This window comes from Myxocyprinus asiaticus, chromosome 47, assembly GCF_019703515.2.
Source record: "Myxocyprinus asiaticus isolate MX2 ecotype Aquarium Trade chromosome 47, UBuf_Myxa_2, whole genome shotgun sequence".
NCBI classification, from domain to species: domain Eukaryota; kingdom Metazoa; phylum Chordata; class Actinopteri; order Cypriniformes; family Catostomidae; genus Myxocyprinus; species Myxocyprinus asiaticus.
In genome coordinates, this window is record NC_059390.1 from 2,306,890 (window position 1) to 2,324,201 (window position 17,312).

At 39.9% G+C, this 17,312-nt stretch overlaps 1 protein-coding gene across 1 annotated transcript; it reads right to left on the minus strand.

The window, feature by feature from the left end:
- Positions 1-1,843: 1,843 nt before the first annotated feature.
- LOC127436970 (dnaJ homolog subfamily C member 2-like) lies at positions 1,844-16,085 on the minus strand. The gene is made up of 17 exons (XM_051691518.1): positions 15,899-16,085; positions 14,728-14,918; positions 14,536-14,611; positions 14,348-14,446; positions 14,076-14,217; positions 13,908-13,988; positions 12,081-12,146; positions 11,543-11,634; positions 11,333-11,454; positions 7,178-7,327; positions 7,005-7,093; positions 6,590-6,659; positions 5,375-5,556; positions 5,187-5,287; positions 4,987-5,097; positions 2,672-2,832; positions 1,844-2,001 (listed from the first exon to the last, which is right to left on the minus strand). Exons 1-17 carry the CDS (start codon positions 15,951-15,953, stop codon positions 1,933-1,935), a joined length of 1,857 nt encoding a protein of 618 aa, XP_051547478.1. The 5' UTR covers positions 15,954-16,085; the 3' UTR covers positions 1,844-1,932.
- Between the last annotated feature and the right edge of the window lie 1,227 nt (positions 16,086-17,312).

The window sequence follows — 17,312 nt, forward strand, 5'->3', positions numbered from 1 at the left end:
CCAATCGTTTTAGTCGTATGATGGTGCGTTTGTGTTTTCTTTCAGGTGTATCACATATAATGAGCTTATTGACTTGGCCAGATATCATTTTGGAAAATTGCCCGCCAGATACAGTGGAGAAGCATTATCACCATGCCATTTCACTGGTATATACAAGTATATATGTGTGTAATTATTAAATATAAATGCATGGACTATACAAGACCTCTGAAGGTGTCCGGTGGTATCTGGCACCAAGACGTTAGCAGCAGATCCTTTAAGTCCTGTAAGTTGTGAGGTGGGGCCTCCATGGATCGGGCTTGGTGGTCCAGCACATCCCATAAATGCTCAGTCGGATTGACATCTGGGAAATTTGGAGGCTAATTCAACACCTTGAACTCTTTGCCATGTTCCTCAAACCATTCCTGAACAATTTTTGCAGTGTGTCAGGGCGCATTATCCTGCTGAAAGAGGCCACTGCCATCAGGGAATACCGTTGCCATGTAGGGGTGTACGTGGTCTGCAAAAATCTTTAGGTAGGTGGTACGTGTCAAAGTAACATCCACATGAATGCCAGGACCCAAGGTTTCCCAGCAGAACATTGCCCAGAGCATCATACTGCCTCCGCTGGCCTGACTTCTTCCCATGGTGCATCCTGCTGCCATCTCTTCCCCAAGTAAACGACGCACACGCACCCGGCCGTCCACATGATCTGAAAGAAAACATGATGCATCAGACCAGGCCACCTTCTTCCATTGCTCCATGGTCCAGTTCTGACGCTCACATGCCCATTGTAGGCGCTTTCGGCGGTGGACGGGTCAGCATGGGCACTCTGCAAGCTGTGATGCACTGTGTGTTCTGACATCTTTCTATCATGGCCAGCATTAAGTCTTTCAGCAATTTGTGCTACAGTATCTCATCTGTGGGATCGGACCAGACGGGCTAGCCTTTGCTCCCCACGTGCATCAGTGAGCCTTGGGCACCCATGACCTTGTCGCCAGTTCACCGGTTGTCCTTCCTTGGACAACTTTTGGAAGGTACTAACCACTGCACACCGGGAACACCCCACAAGAGCTGCCGTTTTGGAGATGCTCTGACCCAGTCGTCTTGTCATCACAATTTGGCCCATGTCAAAGTCACTCAGATCCTTACGCTTGCCCATTTTTCCTGCTTCCAACACATGAAATTCAAGAACTGACTGTTCACTTGCTGCCTAATATATCCCACCCCTTGACAGGTGCCATTGTAACGAGATAATCGATGTTATTCACTTCACCTGTCTGTGGTTTTAATGTTGTGGTTGATCAGTGTATATTTTGTGTGTGTGTGTGTATATATATATATATATATATATATATATATATATATATATATATATATAATTAAATATTGTGGTTTCAGGATGTACACCCATCCGTGAAGACATCGGACGGCAGATGCTGTGTTACGGCATGTTATTCCACTACATGAGCTAGAGGCCAGAATAGATGCGAGTAAACAAACATTGACCTTTGACATACCATCTGATTTACATTCGCCGGTTTCTAAAAATCTTCCCTCTCTCTCCTTCAGGCCATCGATGCAACGACCATCAAGGATGTGTGTATAAAATACATCTATAATATAGCTCCAGCTATAGCCGCTGTTGGTCAGTATTTGCTTTTGCTGTTTACAATACGCTAAACTATTATAAAAAAAATGAATGATAATGGGATGCTTATTCTGACTGGTTGCAGGTCCGATCGAGCAGCTCCCGGACTATAACAGGATCCGCAGCGGCATGTTTTGGTTAAGACCATAAAGAGTCTGCTAAATCAAGAGAACTGAAGCAGTAGACTGCCTGCAAGTTATGAAACCAAGAGTATTTCAAATGACGTGCTTTTTTTATTATAAAATAAGAACACAATAAAATTAAAAGATCGAGTTATGTTTTCTGTCCCTGCATTACATTTGTCATTTTTTGTTTTTAGCAGCAACTTGTTCCTGGGCAGCTTTTTTCGCCTTTATCATCTCCACCAGTTCCTGTAGACACATGAAATAAAAACAAATTAATAAAAAACTGTGATCTGTTTTTTGTGTGTTAAACAACCCACTAAATTACTTCTCGGTGCTTCTACAAAGGTCTCCATCGAGGATGTAAACAAATACAAGATTTGGGGGGACTAAACATAAAATATGTAGGGATTCAATCATTGATAAACCAAATTCATTGACCGCTAATCTGTATATTTATGTCTGTGGTGGTTATGGCCCTGATCTCAATCATGCAGAACATTTCTTTTCTCCCCAATTCCCAATGCGCTCTAAGTCCTCGTGGTGGCGTAGTGACTCGCCTCAATCCAGGTGCCGGAGGACGAATCTCAGTTGCCTTCGCGTCCGAGACCATCAATCCGCACATCTTATCATGTGGCTTGTTGAGCACGTTACTGCAGAGACATTGTGCGTGTGGAGGCTTCACGCTATTCCTCGCACAACTCACCACGCGCCCCACCGAGAGCAAGAACCACATTATAGCAACCACGAGGAGGTTACCCCATGTGCCTCTACCCTCCCTAGCAACCGGGCCAATTTGGTTGCTTAGGAGATCTGGCTGGAGTCACTCAGCACGCCCTGGATTCGAACTCGCGACTCAATACTCGCTGAGATACCCAGACCCCACTAATCATGCAGAACATTAAACTGAGCCACTCACTTTGTATCTCTTCATGCAGACTTTCTTGGAGCGTCCAGGCACAGCGTCAGAGATTTTCTCCCATCGCTCTGGTGTGTTCACTGGGTAGGTCTTCAGAGCCTGTTCTAGAAGTTTCTGCTCCTCTGTGGTCCAGGGGGTGGAGTTTGAATCAGCACCTACAGCTAGATGGATTGGGGAATTTAACTCAATGTGCAACACGTTTTGTAGTGGTTGAGTTCAGAATGGCATATAACCATAATAATACTATTTTTGCAGTTTTTATACTGTGCACAGTACGCATGGAATACTCTATTCTACCATGTAATGCGTTTGGATTGATCTTCCATTGCCAGTGTGACAAACGAATTCAAGCGATATCAACAGTAATTTTTAACATCTCTCTTTCTTGACTAACTATTTGATTGTACTGCCATTTTTTCACTAAAATGGGATTAAAAATGCAAAATAACCATTATTTAAACCTTTAATGCATACCTCGGGTCTTTATTGACCCGGGACTTAATTCCACCCCCTGTACCTCTTTAGTATATTCCTCAACCTTTCTCTTCTGAATAGTAAAAAAAAGAAACAAATTACAGCTTAAGAGTATAAGGTCATTACAGACCCAAGATATGTAAGTGAATTTTTGTTTTTGTGCTTCCATAAATCATATATTTATTATTTCATATCTATAAAAGTTTACTAACACATGATATATGTTTATAAGTGAGTACTATATTCATACAAATGACTGGTGATTATCAGTATTCCATATGCGTGCACACATACATACATATACAATACATGCTATTTCTTTTTATCCATCTCATAATAGACACATCCCTATAACAGACATTCTTGGATTCGATGCAAACAAATTTGTACGTGTTGTTGCGCACTGGACTGTGACCGTGCAGCCTCGGCTCGCAAAGTCTCTGCCCTTGCCGAACACCGCCGTGTGCTCATGCTTGCCGTTTGATGTCGCAGCATTTATCTGTGATCCGTGCCATGAGAGCTGCAGGTCGTAACGGTTTGTTTCATCACTCCAGAATGTTGTTTGGACATTTTATCTTTGCACTTGCACTCATTCTGTTCGGACTGTCTGGTGTATGACACTCCTCTTTATCAATACCATACCATCACTCTGGACTATACTGTTGACTTGCGCTCCATTGTTGTTTGTAGAAAGTATATTGTGTTTGTTGTTTTATTGTCTGGTTGGCTTGTTTTGTTTACATGTACTTCTATATTTGAGCACTGGCTGAAAGCGTTATATAAAGTAAACATGTTAGTATTATGGTCATTACTAGTGGTAGTAACTCTGTAATGTCTATTGCATGACACAGTATCGTGTGCGGTCAACATGGCAGCGCCCATGAGGGGGCGACCCGCTCCATGTAAAATGAAACAGCTTTTATTGGGTTTCTGATATGACTGGAGTCTTCAACTATAGTGACTGTGCATCATTTTCAACATATTTCTAAAGAATGCAATTATGTGTAAAACATTTTTTAATTAGCGAAAACGTACCTTTAACACTGCTATTTGACAAAGCAGCAACGTGGAAGTAAACTATAGCAAGTGTAACACATGAACAGTATGATTTTGCTATTGTACATTTGGGTGTACAACTGAAATTACACAAGTTGTGTTTAGACTCAAAGTGCCAGAGGAAACACGTGTGTAGCTCAGTATGTTTGACAGCCAGTTGCGTCTCATGAAATTTCAGTGTGAAAGTAATGAATCCTGATCTACAGCATATTTGTTGCATAATCAGATTCAATATCATATTGTAGATCCATTTGTGATTTATACATGCAGTGTCGCTAAAGACCCCAGGTATGTAATAATGTTTAGCAAAACAATCATGCATTTAAGAATGAAATTGATATATTGCCATAACATGCTACTCTATAGAAGGTGCGGTCAGTAATTATTGTTAATGTTTCACTGGATAGCATTCAGCATCACACAAAAGCAAAGGTTTTCTGTTACTGATGCCACTGAAGAAATGTATTTCATGAGCTAAAGTGTCAAATAACAGGGTGGGTTATTGAGATAAAGCAAGTAATATTCAACTGTTCATATGATCTCAAAAGCTGCTGATGTGTGTGGAGTCTCGTGTGTGTACATGATTTTAAAAGTTACTGTTACTAAGCTAAATATTTTACAATATTGCACGTCATATGCAGAATTAAACACGCAACATAGTGATGTTTATGTGACATTTATCATTGCATAATAGTTCAAATACTATTTATTTTTTATTTATTGTAGGCAATATATTATGCTAGTACTCCATTTTATACTCATGGTGTTTGAGGTGTTTGGCTTACCATCAAAGCGTTCTGATGGCACAGCGTTGTCAACAGTTGGAGGAACGACTGAATGCTCCTTCTTAAACTTCTCAAAGGCCTTTCGGTTAATCTCGTCTTTCTGGTTAGGATCTGAAACAACAAGAGATTTCAGAAAATAAAATGTGCGTTCGCTCAAGCCCCCTCTAAAACGCTACAGAAAACAAGTTTTTTTTACCCACCAAGTTTCTGCAGTGTTTTTGCTTTACTGATCACGTCTTTGGCTGTTCTCTTCACGCCGCTGTTGGAGTGCTGATTCATGTAGTTGGCGATCACCTCCCACCTGTCAGATCACAACACACCTCAGTCACAAGCGCCGAGAAACCTTGTATGATCTGCGATAAGACATGCGGTTTCCATGGGGACTCACCTGGCGTTAGTTCCAGCGGGAAACAGGTTCACAGCTTTGATGAGCAGTTGAAGATCTTCTTCGTTCCAGCCTCTGTTATTGACTCCGCCCCCTCCGCCAGTGTGTTCGGTGGTCCGCACGGCCTGCTGCGCTTGAATCTCCGCTTCCTTCTCCTTCTGTATCTGAACATTCACTTCCTGCACCTGCACACACAACAACACACAGTTGAGACACTTGTGGAGAAACATCCAGATGTATGTTTAATACAGACTAGGAGATTTTTTTTATTATTAACACATCATTCATCATTTACTCACCCTCATGATATCCCAGGTGTGTAGGACTTTCTTTCTTCACCAGAACACATTTGAAGAAAAATAGTAAAATATCTCAGCTCAGTAGGTCCTTATAATGCAAGTGGATGGTGATCAGACCTTTGAAGCTCCAAAAATCACAGATAGTCAGCATAAACATCATCCATGCTCTAGTGGTTAATGTCTTCTAAAGAGACACAATCATTTTTAATGCGGCATTTTTTTTTATTTTTTAACTATAAAGCATCGCTTCCGGTCAGCAGCAGTATGCACGTGTGACGTAATCACGTTGGCATGTTCAGGTGAGAACTGATGCACGTTCGACACACCCGGAGGAGCAGTGCTGTTTACAAGTGAGTAGGAGGAACGCTGTACAGAAGCTTCGTTGGTTTTGGTTTAGATCTGTATGTTTGTCACAATGGTGCATTTGTGTGCTTATCCTGGATGTCTCAACCAAGAGAAAAACGTGAGATTACGCTCGTAACATGCCAAAGAGAATTCGTCACACGAGAGGGCCTGTGAACTCCACCCTCGTGACGTAAACACGCATACTGCTGCTAACCGGAAGCGACGATTGGCTTTTTTTTACACCAAAAGTGATCGTATCACTTCAGAAGACATTAATTTAACCAGTGGAGTCGTATGGATGACGTTTATGCTGACTGTCTGTGATTTCTGTAGCTTCAAAAGACTGATCACCATCCACTTGCATTGTATGCATTTTCCATTTTTCTTCAAATGTGTTCTGCAGAAGAGAGAAAGTCACACACACCTGGGATGGCATGAGGGTGAGTGAATGAGAGAATTTTCATTCTTGGGTGAACTGTCCCTTTAAGACCAGAAATGTTGATCAAGAAAAGTCAAATAAATAGGGTCAATTTTCATGCTGACTTGGACACTCAGCTCATTTGTCTCTGCTCACCTGTTTCTCCAGAGCTGCTTTACTCTGGTCTTTATTCCCAGAAGTCAAAGCTTCATTCAGTGTCTGTAAACTGGCAAATAAAACAAAATGTCAACATTTCTCCAAGCATCCTCACACATACCACATCTTATGCTTGTATAAACTGCACATAAATTGTTGTCGACAGTGTTTTTTTTGTTTTGTTTTGTTTTTAAGGAAAACATCATAGCATATGGGTGTTTCTTCAACTTTGGGAACTCTCATGTCCCAAGGGTTGATTTTTACTAAAACAAACAGATTTTAACTTTCTTCTTTTACTGTATATATATATATATATATATATATATATATATATATATATATATACACACACACACACACACACACCTCACGTACACGCAGTATTTGAGCAATATTCACAGCAGAAATCTGTTACCTGGTCAGTTCTAGCCGATCACAGAGTTTCTCCACCTCTTCCATCATTCTGACGTTGTCAGCTTCATTATCTGTGAAGTAATTATGGGTCTGAGAGAAACAGAGAGAACGATAGTTAAACTTATCGCATCAATTCCCTGAATATTTTAGAGACAAACAGGGAGGTTTTCCTGCCTTGCATGTAGTCCTGAGTTTCTGTCGTTCTTTTTTGATGGCCTTTTTCTGGGCGTCTTTCTCTTTCTTCGCCTGCTGTGCCACCTGTCGCGCCGCCTCCTCTTCTTTCTCCCTCGCCAAACGTGCCGCCGCCTCCTCGGCCTGTCGTGCCTACAAACACACACATACATAGATACTGCTAGACTCAGACATACACAATAAAACCTGAGTCAACCACAGATGTCATGCAGGCAAAAACTCATGAAGTATTGGTCTCCCAGTGAGATTTTCAATAAAAGAGAGACAAGGAGACGGATTCACGAAAACCTTCTTCACCTCTGGTGCATTTTTTGGCTGCAGCCTGCAATATTTCACACCCAAATTGTTATTCCAATAATTCATGAATATTAATGTATATGCTTACAATTGTATGACAAACATAAGAAAATAAAATAAAAACAAATCACTTTTTGTTTTTGTGCTAAACTTATAAGCATGTAATTCTGGTTCCGTTTGCTCTTTCTTCCTGCAAAAAGTCTTATTTCATTCCACTAGATGGGAACAAATACTAGGAAAAATAACTTTTCCTCTATCACCTTCCGTTATCAAAATATACAGATCTGAAATGTAGGAAAACTCACACCAAAGACATCCGAGCAATTTTGGATCGCATACATGTTCTTCACTGATTTGTCAAATATCTCGGCCTCTGAATGGACTAGAAGCTCAATCTAGGTGTCGATGGAACGCTGAGAAGCTCAGCTTTGCAATGCCATATAACATTTAATCATCAACAGTTGATAACATATTTTGCCAATGATTTGTTTATCATGCTTTTTCTGCTGAACTGCAATTTGTTTCTGGACATCTGAGAAATGACATTGGATTATTTAACCAAGCAAGCTCACAGACAAGTAAAGAATGTCTAATTTGGAAGAAAACAACCTAAGGTGAGAGCAGACAAAGTTTGTGGCTACTTGGGGCTTACAGAACCAGTGATCAAAGCAGACATGAGACGCTTGTCTTTGATGTCTTCCAGAGATCATATTTCACTCCGTGATTCTTTTGATTATCAATTGAACTGTGGTGTTAGGGCAATAAAATAATGTGAATAGTCACATTCCTGAGAATGAGAGCTTTCATTTGATATATGACTTGCCTATTTAAGTGCTATGTGATATGTGTATATTTCAACATCACCTCTAGGTGGCGATTATTGGCAACACAGAGGTTTTAAGGTTTATTTTGTTATTTGTTGTAGCATAAATGCAAAATGATGGTATTCTTTAAAAAGTTCAGATTCTAAGCTTTCAAATGGTAATAATAATATAATTATTATATATAAGTCACTCATATTATATTGTATCCATGGACTCTTACAATTTAAGCGCAAACTTTTTGCACACTTGTGGCCACACCTACAGACAGTCAAGAGTTTACCACTGTGAAACATCACCATTTTAAAAAAGAAATGACCCGTTCAAAAGTCTGCATACCCTTAGTTCTTAATACTGTGTATTGCCCCCTTTAGCATCAATGACAGCGTGCAGTCTTTTGTAATAGTTGTCTATGAGGCCCCAAATTCTTGCAGGTGGTATAGCTGCCCATTCGTCTTGGCAAAATGCCTCCAGGTCATGCAAAGTCTTTGGTCGTCTTGCATGAACCGCACATTTGAGATCTCCCCAGAGTGGCTCGATGATATTAAGGTCAGGAGACTGTGATGGCCACTCCAGAACCTTCACCTTTTTCTGCTGTAACCACTGGAGGGTCAACTTGGCCTTGTGCTTAGGGTCATTATCGTGCTGGAAAGTCCAAGAGCGTCCCATGCGCAGCTTTTGTGCAGAAGAATGCAAATTGTCTGCCAGTATTTTCTGATAACATGCTGCATTCATCTTGCCATCAATTTTCACAAGATTCCCCGTTCAGCTCACACACCCCCAAAACATCAGTGAGCCACCACCATGCTTCACAGTGGGGATGGTATTCTTTTCACTATAGGCCTTGTTGACCCCTCTCCAAACATAGCGCTTATGCTTGTGATCATAAAGCTCTATTTTGGTCTCGTCACTCCAAATTACAGTGTGCCAGAAGCTGTGAGGTGTGTCAAGGTGTTGTCGGGCATATTGTAACCGGGCTTTTTTGTGGCATTGGCGCAGTAAAGGCTTCTTTCTGGCAACTCAACCATGCAGCTCATTTTTGTTCAAGTATCGTCGTAATGTGCTCCTTGAAACAACCACACCGTCTTTTTCCAGAGCAGTCTGTATTTCTCCTGAGGTTACCTGTGGGTTTTTCTTTGTATCCCGAACAATTCTTCTGGCAGTTGTGGCTGAAATCTTTCTTGGTCTACCTGACCTTGGCTTGGCATCAAGAGATCCCCGAATTTTCCACTTCTTAGTAAGTGATTGAACAGTACTGACTGGCATTTTCAAGGCTTTGGATATCTTTTTATATCCTTTTCCATCTTTATAAAGTTCCATTACCTTGTTACGCAGGTCTTTTGACAGTTCTTTTCTGCTCCCCATGGCTCAGTATCTAGTCTGCTCAGTGCATCCACGTGAGAGCTAACAAACTCATTGACTATTTATACACAGACACTAATTGCAATTTAAAAAGCCACAGGTGTGGGAAATTAACCTTTAATTGCCATTTAAGCCTGTGTGTGTCACCTTGTGTGTCTGTAACAAGGCCAAACATTCAAGGGTATGTAAACTTTTGATCAGGGCCATTTGGGTGATTTCTGTTATCATTATGATTTAAAAAGGAGCCAAACAACTATGTGATGATAAATGGCTTCATATGATCACTATCCTTAAATAAAAGACATGATTTTTTGCATGATCAGTCATATTTTCAAAATCAATGCCAAAATTTCACAATTTCTGCCAGGGTATGCAAACTTTTGAGCACAACTGTATCTGTCTGCATTGATGGTGCGCTCACAGATGTGTGAGTTACCCATGCCATGGGCACTAACATGGACCTGACGCTAATAATAACAGCTTGGATGGTCCATTTCCTCTTTGGCCCGGAGAACATGACGGCTTTGTTTTTGAATGTTGAAATGTGGACTCAGACCAAAACACACAGTTCCACTGTTGTACTTTCCATCTCAGATGAGACTGAGCCCAGAGAAGTCGGCAGCGCTTCTGGACAGTGTTGATGTATGGCTTCTCCTTTACATAGTGAAGTCTTAACTTGCATCTGTGGATGCAGCAGCAAGTGGTGTTGTCTAACAAAGGTTTAGTAAAGTAATCCCAAACCCATGATATCTATTACAGATGAATGATGTTTTTTAAGACAGTGATGTCAGAGGGATCAGAGATCACGCGCATTCAGAAGTGGTTTTCATTTTGCCCTTTATGCACCGAGATTTGATCAGATTCCTTGAATTTTTACTGTACATTTTCAAAAAAACAATTCAATTCACAAGGTAAAACATCATATAATGTGTAGTTGTGGTGCTTTCAATATAGCAAAGGGTGACTATAATTTACAAATCACTCCTTTTTGTTTTTATTAGCATTTTTCATACTGTCACAACGTTTTTGGAATTGAGGTTGTATTAAAATATTTGTAACTTTTTTTCTTAAGTTACAAAATAAGAAGAAATTAGTAGTTTTTAAGAATGTTTCATGAATCCGGTCCCAGGGTTGCCGATGCCCAATCTCCATATATATATATATATATATATATATATATATATATATATATATATATATATATATATACACACGATGTAATACAATTTAACTTAAGCAATGAGATGTGCATTTGAAAATAGAAAATGTGCAATATTGATAAAACTGTCAAGTTTTGGTAATTCACAAAAAGGCGGCGCTAGCACGCTTATGGGCTGATTAACTGGCCTAGCCGATATATCTGTCTACCAAAAAGTATTTACATTTATGTTATATATAGGCTAAGCCCATTATCAGTTGTTAATTGGACATTTTTAAATCGAACGTCCACCGATTCCCATAGTCTCTGCCCCAAAATTGATATTTTCAGTGCATTTTGAGTGTATATTGTACAAAATAAGTGTTTATTTTATTTCTACAACTTTGTGTATGTCTCATTTACTGTCATTTTAATGGAAAAATATAAATCTCAAATTAAATCCACATTTTGCAGAATAATGTTGTCAGTGCATCACAGAAAGTGTTTTATTATTCTTACCCGTTCCTTTTCCTCATGCTCGCGTTTCTTCGCCTCTGCTTTGGCCTTCTTTTCTGACTCTTTCCTGGCTTTCTCCTCCTCTTTAAACTTCTTTATTCGCGGGTCGCAGTTGTAGGCGGTGTCTGTAATACATCACCACACACACACGGTTACTGTAAAAAGTTCTGATGAGTTAAGCTGTTACACACCGACGTCTGATTCGATCCTCACCGACAAGCGTTCGTATTCTGTTCATCTCTTCTTTCTTCCTCTGCGCACGAGACGCTCGGTTCTGTTTCTCAATCCATCTTCGCTCATCTCGACTGGTTCCCCCATGAGAAAAAAAAACCAGCAAATTGAGAGAGAAATACAACAAAGTGCAAAATTATCTACACAGCCTGTGAATGTTAGATAAGAGTTAAGTATAATTTAACCAATAATGGGTGAATCTTATGAAAACTGAGCATATTTATGTGTTTAACTACAGTTTGTACGCTAAATTCAAATCTTCCATAAATAAATAAAATCATATTTTTAGGAACAGTAAATTACTTTTGCATTTTAAGCATGTTAAGCCACCAAATTCTTCTTACCATAATGCAAATATATATATAAAAATTGTAAAGTACAACTATAATGGTACAAAAATACTTATATGTCCTTAAAAAATAGGATTCTTGAAGCAAATGACTTTGAGGTGAAATATGACCCAGACATTTCATAGTAAGATTCACTCTATTACATTGTAATAAAATCAAACATTATTTACCATTCTGCTTTTTCCTTTTCCTCTTCATCTAAATATGAAAATTCTCTCCATGAGTCAAAGTTGTACCTTCAGAAAGACAATAAATGAAGAAACAGTTTATGTATATACTGTATTAGGGCTGTAAATCTATTAAAATATTTAACTGAATTAATTACATGATATGCCGATTAATTTATTTAATCACAATCAATCGATATTATAAATATTTCCACAAAAAAAAAAAAAAAAGCCCCAAAAATAACAATAATTCAATATATAATGACTAAATAAATAAAACTAGTTATATTTAAATAATTATAAATATAATGTATATTATAAAAATAATTCAGATAATTAAAATGCATGGCATTATTGTGGCAGACGAGTAAAGCATTGATAAGACTAAACAAAAAGTTGCTTTAGAATGCAATATATTGTTTATTTCCATATTATTGAACATAAGTCTATCATTGGCATACAGTCCACAGAAATATACATTTAATTGAATTTGTCAATCTGTCCGAGCTTTTCTAAAGGTGCGTCAGTGTACACATGCATGAGACGGATGCTTCTGCAGTGTCTCAATTTGGTCATGTTGCATCATAAACACCGAGTTTTTAGGTCGGTTTGTCAAGTTAAACGTAGTCTAACTTAGACAAATATGTTTTGAGATTCCTGCACTTGGAATTGTGCTTTGTCCTGCTGTGTTTGAATGCAAGATGGAGACTCATCTTGTGCTGTCTGCTGTCAGTAAGTGTGGTTTGTTCTTTCTATAAAATGCAGGTTGCCTTTTAATCTGGAGTTCCGCTTACTGCCCCCTGCTGAAAACAGCTGGTACTTCAAGCTTGAACTGCTCTGATGGAAGGAATATTCCTTTTTACGGTCCAGGGACATGATTAACTTTAACAAGTTTTTTTTTATTATTATTAATAGCACTGAATTAACATGTTAAATTGACAGCCCTACTATATATGTTTTTTAAATTATTTTATACAGGCTCTCACATAGTGGGCTCTATTTTTGTGACGGCACTAGGTGCAGCGTGCAACGGGAACGCAAAGTCTTATTTAATTTTCTTGAGATAAGCGCAATTTTTGTGCCAGCACAAGTGGCCGTGGCTAGGAGTGTTTGCGAGATCTGTGGATGTACTGTTTGTTAATGAAGTCACTGCAAAAAGGGGCCGGTGGACGTTGGAGAGGGTAAAATGTTTGAATTCGTGGAGGTGGTTATTTAAATTATATTTTCGTCTAGTCTGAAATGTAATTTGAATTAAGAAATATTTTTGGTTTAAGTTTTTCGTGTTTCAATAAATTAATGTAATTTTTAAAGCAATATCGACTGATAAAATTGAAGTGCAAAAATCCACAGCCTAATCTAATAGATCAATTTGATTAATAATACTTACATTTTTTATAATTTAACGGAGCCTACATTCAAGTCCACATTTTCCATGCGTATAAAAGGAGAGTGTCTGATATTCAACAAGGACGCAGTTAATGCACAAAAGAACGCAAGTCCATATTTCTATTCTTCTAATTAACTGCATATAGTCCATTTACACTAACAACTTCTTATGAATGTGCTGGATTATATAGGACGCAGATGATGCAATAACCGGAGAAGAACCTCAGAATTAAATAGCACTAGTCCCAGCCCATTAGCGCTTTGCCTGTGCAATTTCGTCAAACCCACTTGCGCCTAGACTTGGCGCATACTTGCACGAAAATACCAAAACTTCATGACCATGCACACTGACTTTGCACGTATGATGCATCACACTGCGCTCTTAAAATAGGGCCCAGTATTTGCGGTCCTCATTGTTCAAAATGTATACAAGTTTTCACTCACCAAAAGGAATAGAAACTATCAACGTCTTCAAAAGACGACTCCATGGTTCCCAGACTAGGGCTGTGTTTTTTAACAGACCACCTGGTTGAGGGAGATTGCAGCATGATTTTGTTACGCAGAAAAGATTTCCACAGTGAATTATATAAATCACTAGTGTTGGGCATTTACCTGGCATTCCTCTCAAAAACTGGAGCAAAAACATCAAAGAAGTTTTCTTTGCCTTCTGCTTTGGAGGGGACTGTGTTGTCAAAAGTGGGATCCACGCTGTCAAACGCTCTTCGTTTCACGGGATCGGACAGAATCTCTATTGCTGCAATACGATGGAAACAAAATGACAGGAAGCATCATTAATGATGTGGATTATGACCAGAAACAGTGTAGAGCTAATAAACAAACATTATATATATATATATATATATAAACAGAACTGAAGTCCAAACCTTTTGTTATACAAGTGAAATAATCATTGTCCCCCTCCACAATCTGTTCGCCCGCTGCTTTCCGTTTGTCTGGGTGATGTTTGAGGACCATAGCTTTATCTGTGGAGAACACAAAATATTTGGTCTTATCCCTTACTGTTATATGGAAGTTAAATGAGCAAAGCAGAGTGATCAGGAAACAAACTTACGAGCAGATTTGATCTGTTTCTGCGTTGCCTTGTACCTGACGTGGGCCAGACCTAACACAGCATAGTGATCTTGGTTCTGTAGAATCAAAGACACAAAATCAAATGAAGTCAGTTCATCCAGAGAGACATTCAAGATCAGACGCAGTTGTCTTACAGCCCCGGCAGACAGACAGAAACGTCTCTACTACACACCTTCCAGTCTTTTGGGTCCAGTGTCTTGAGCATGGGATACTCCTCCAGCTGAAGCTCCTCATCCTCCTCTTCCTCAGACAGCTCCTCCTCTTCCTCCAGCTCCTGAAAGGCGGCTGAAACATTTCTACTCCTGCGCTTCAGAAACGCTTCAAACCAGCGGCCCACCGGCTCAATCTGAACCTGGACTGAGGCTTAGAGAGAGACAAACAAATAAGAATATCTCCGCTCTGTAGCTGCATACAGAGCAAGTGAATGGTGACCAGAACTTTGAAGCTCCAAAAAGCACATAAAGGCGGTGGTTTAACCCATGTCTTCTGAATTGCTTCCCAAATCGATTTTGGGGAAAACTGACCAAATCATAACTCCTTTTTCACCGTAAATCTTGCCATTGCAGTCTCTAGGCACAATCATGATTTCAAACTCGATTACTTCGTGCTTGACGCATGCACAGAGCGCTAGATGGCGCTAGGAAGTTTAATCGAGCTTGAAATCATGATCGTGTCTAAAGACTGCAATGGCAAGATGGACAGTGAAAAAGGAGTTGTATTTCGGTCTGTTCTCACCCAAAAAAAGAGCTGGATCACTTCAGAAGACATGGATTAAACCACTGGAGCCTTATGGATTACTTATTTATGCTGCCTTTATGTGCTTTTTGGCGCTTCAAATTTCTGGTTCCAATTGTCATTGCATGGACCTACAGAGCTTAAATATTATTTTTTAAATACATCACGTGTACTGCAGAAGAAAGAAAGTCATACACATATGGGATGACATGAGGGTGAGTAAATGATTTGAACTATTCCTTTAAATTAGTCTGTCTGTCAAATGACCAGAAAATTGATTATATAATTTTATTTTTATTTAGTAAACAGTAACATTTACAATTGTGTAAATATAACAATAAATATTATACAATAAGATATTCATTTTACAATATAAATATACAGAAGTATTTAAAAAAAGGAAACAAATTATACAAATGACTTCATTCCTCTAAACTGATGAATGTCAGAGTGTCAAGCCTTTGATTTCTTCATATAGAATACAGTTGCTGCATATGACCAAACACTATGAGATACACGCTAATGAGTGTGTCAGATCTGCAGTGTGTGTGTGTGTGTTAGAATCTCACAGACACAAACTCATTTTCAATTATTACAGTCACACTTACCGGCGATGGCCGAACACACCACAGTCATCTGCCCTTCTGACGCCTCCTTCAACATCTTCACTAGTTCAGATGACCAACACAGCTCGCATCAGCTTTTGAGATCGGACTGATTTATAATATTTATATCAGATCTGCCAGATACACATGCGCCCCGCACAGCTGGACAACTCCGTGTTACACTCAAATCCTTCCGATGTGCTACAGCGCGAGTGAAGTGGTTCCACTAAAACAGAATCCCGGGATGCTTCTCATTTTCTAAACTGTGCATCCTCGTTTCCTTTCCTCGTTTCCTAGCTCCACCCTATTAGGAAACGAGGACGGAGGAATCAAAGCAAGACGGATTTGTGAAATGGCATGTCTTGCTCACTCACCCATTACTGCAGAGCACCGATTTCTGACGTCAAATTGAACAGCTGTATTATGTCGCTTCACTAAGGGATGTTATGTTCTTGACATTTCTGCCTTTGTTACTGTAACTACCCAGTACTTGAAAATGTTTTCTTCATCTGAACGAATTAATGAATAAATAAAAAATATGGGGGGCCTGCATAGCTCAGCGAGTATTGACGCTGACTACCACACCTAGAGACACAAGTTCAAATCCAGGGTGTGCTGAGTGACTCCAGCCAGGTCTCCTAAGCAACCTAATTGGCCTGGTTGCTAGGGAGGGTAGAGTCACATAGGGTAACCTCCTCGTGGTCGCGATTAGTAGTTCTCGCTCTCAGTGAGGTGTGTGGTAAGTTGTGTGTGGATGGTGGAGAGTAGCATGAGCCTCCACATGCTGTGAGTCTCTGCGGTGTCATGCACAACGAGCCACGTGATAAGATGCGCGGATTGACGGTCTCAGAAGTGGAGGCAACTGAGACTTGTCCTCTGCCACCCGGATTGAGGTGAGTAACCGCGCCGAAGTAAATCGCACGTGGATGTCGAGCAGTAAATCGCACGTGGAAATGGAGCAGTAAATCGCACGTGGAAGTCGAGCAGTAAATCGCACGTGGATGTCGAGCAGTAAATCGCACGTGGATGTCGAGCAGTAAATCGCACGTGGATGTCGAGCAGTAAATCGCACGTGGATGTCGAGCAGTAAATCGCACGTGGAAGTCGAGCAGTAAATCGCACGTGGAAGTCGAGCAGTAAATCGCACGTGGAAGTCGAGCAGTAAATCGCACGTGGATGTCGAGCAGTAAATCGCACGTGGAAGTCGAGCAGTAAATCGCACGTGGATGTCGAGCAGTAAATCGCACGTGGAAGTCGAGCAGTAAATCGCACGTGGAAGTCGAGCAGTAAATCGCACGTGGAAGTCGAGCAGTAAATCACATGTAAAAATCAAGTAGTAAATTGCATGTGGAAATCGAGTAGTAAATCACATGTGGAAGTCGAGCAGTAAATCGCATGTGGAAGTCGAGCAGTAAAT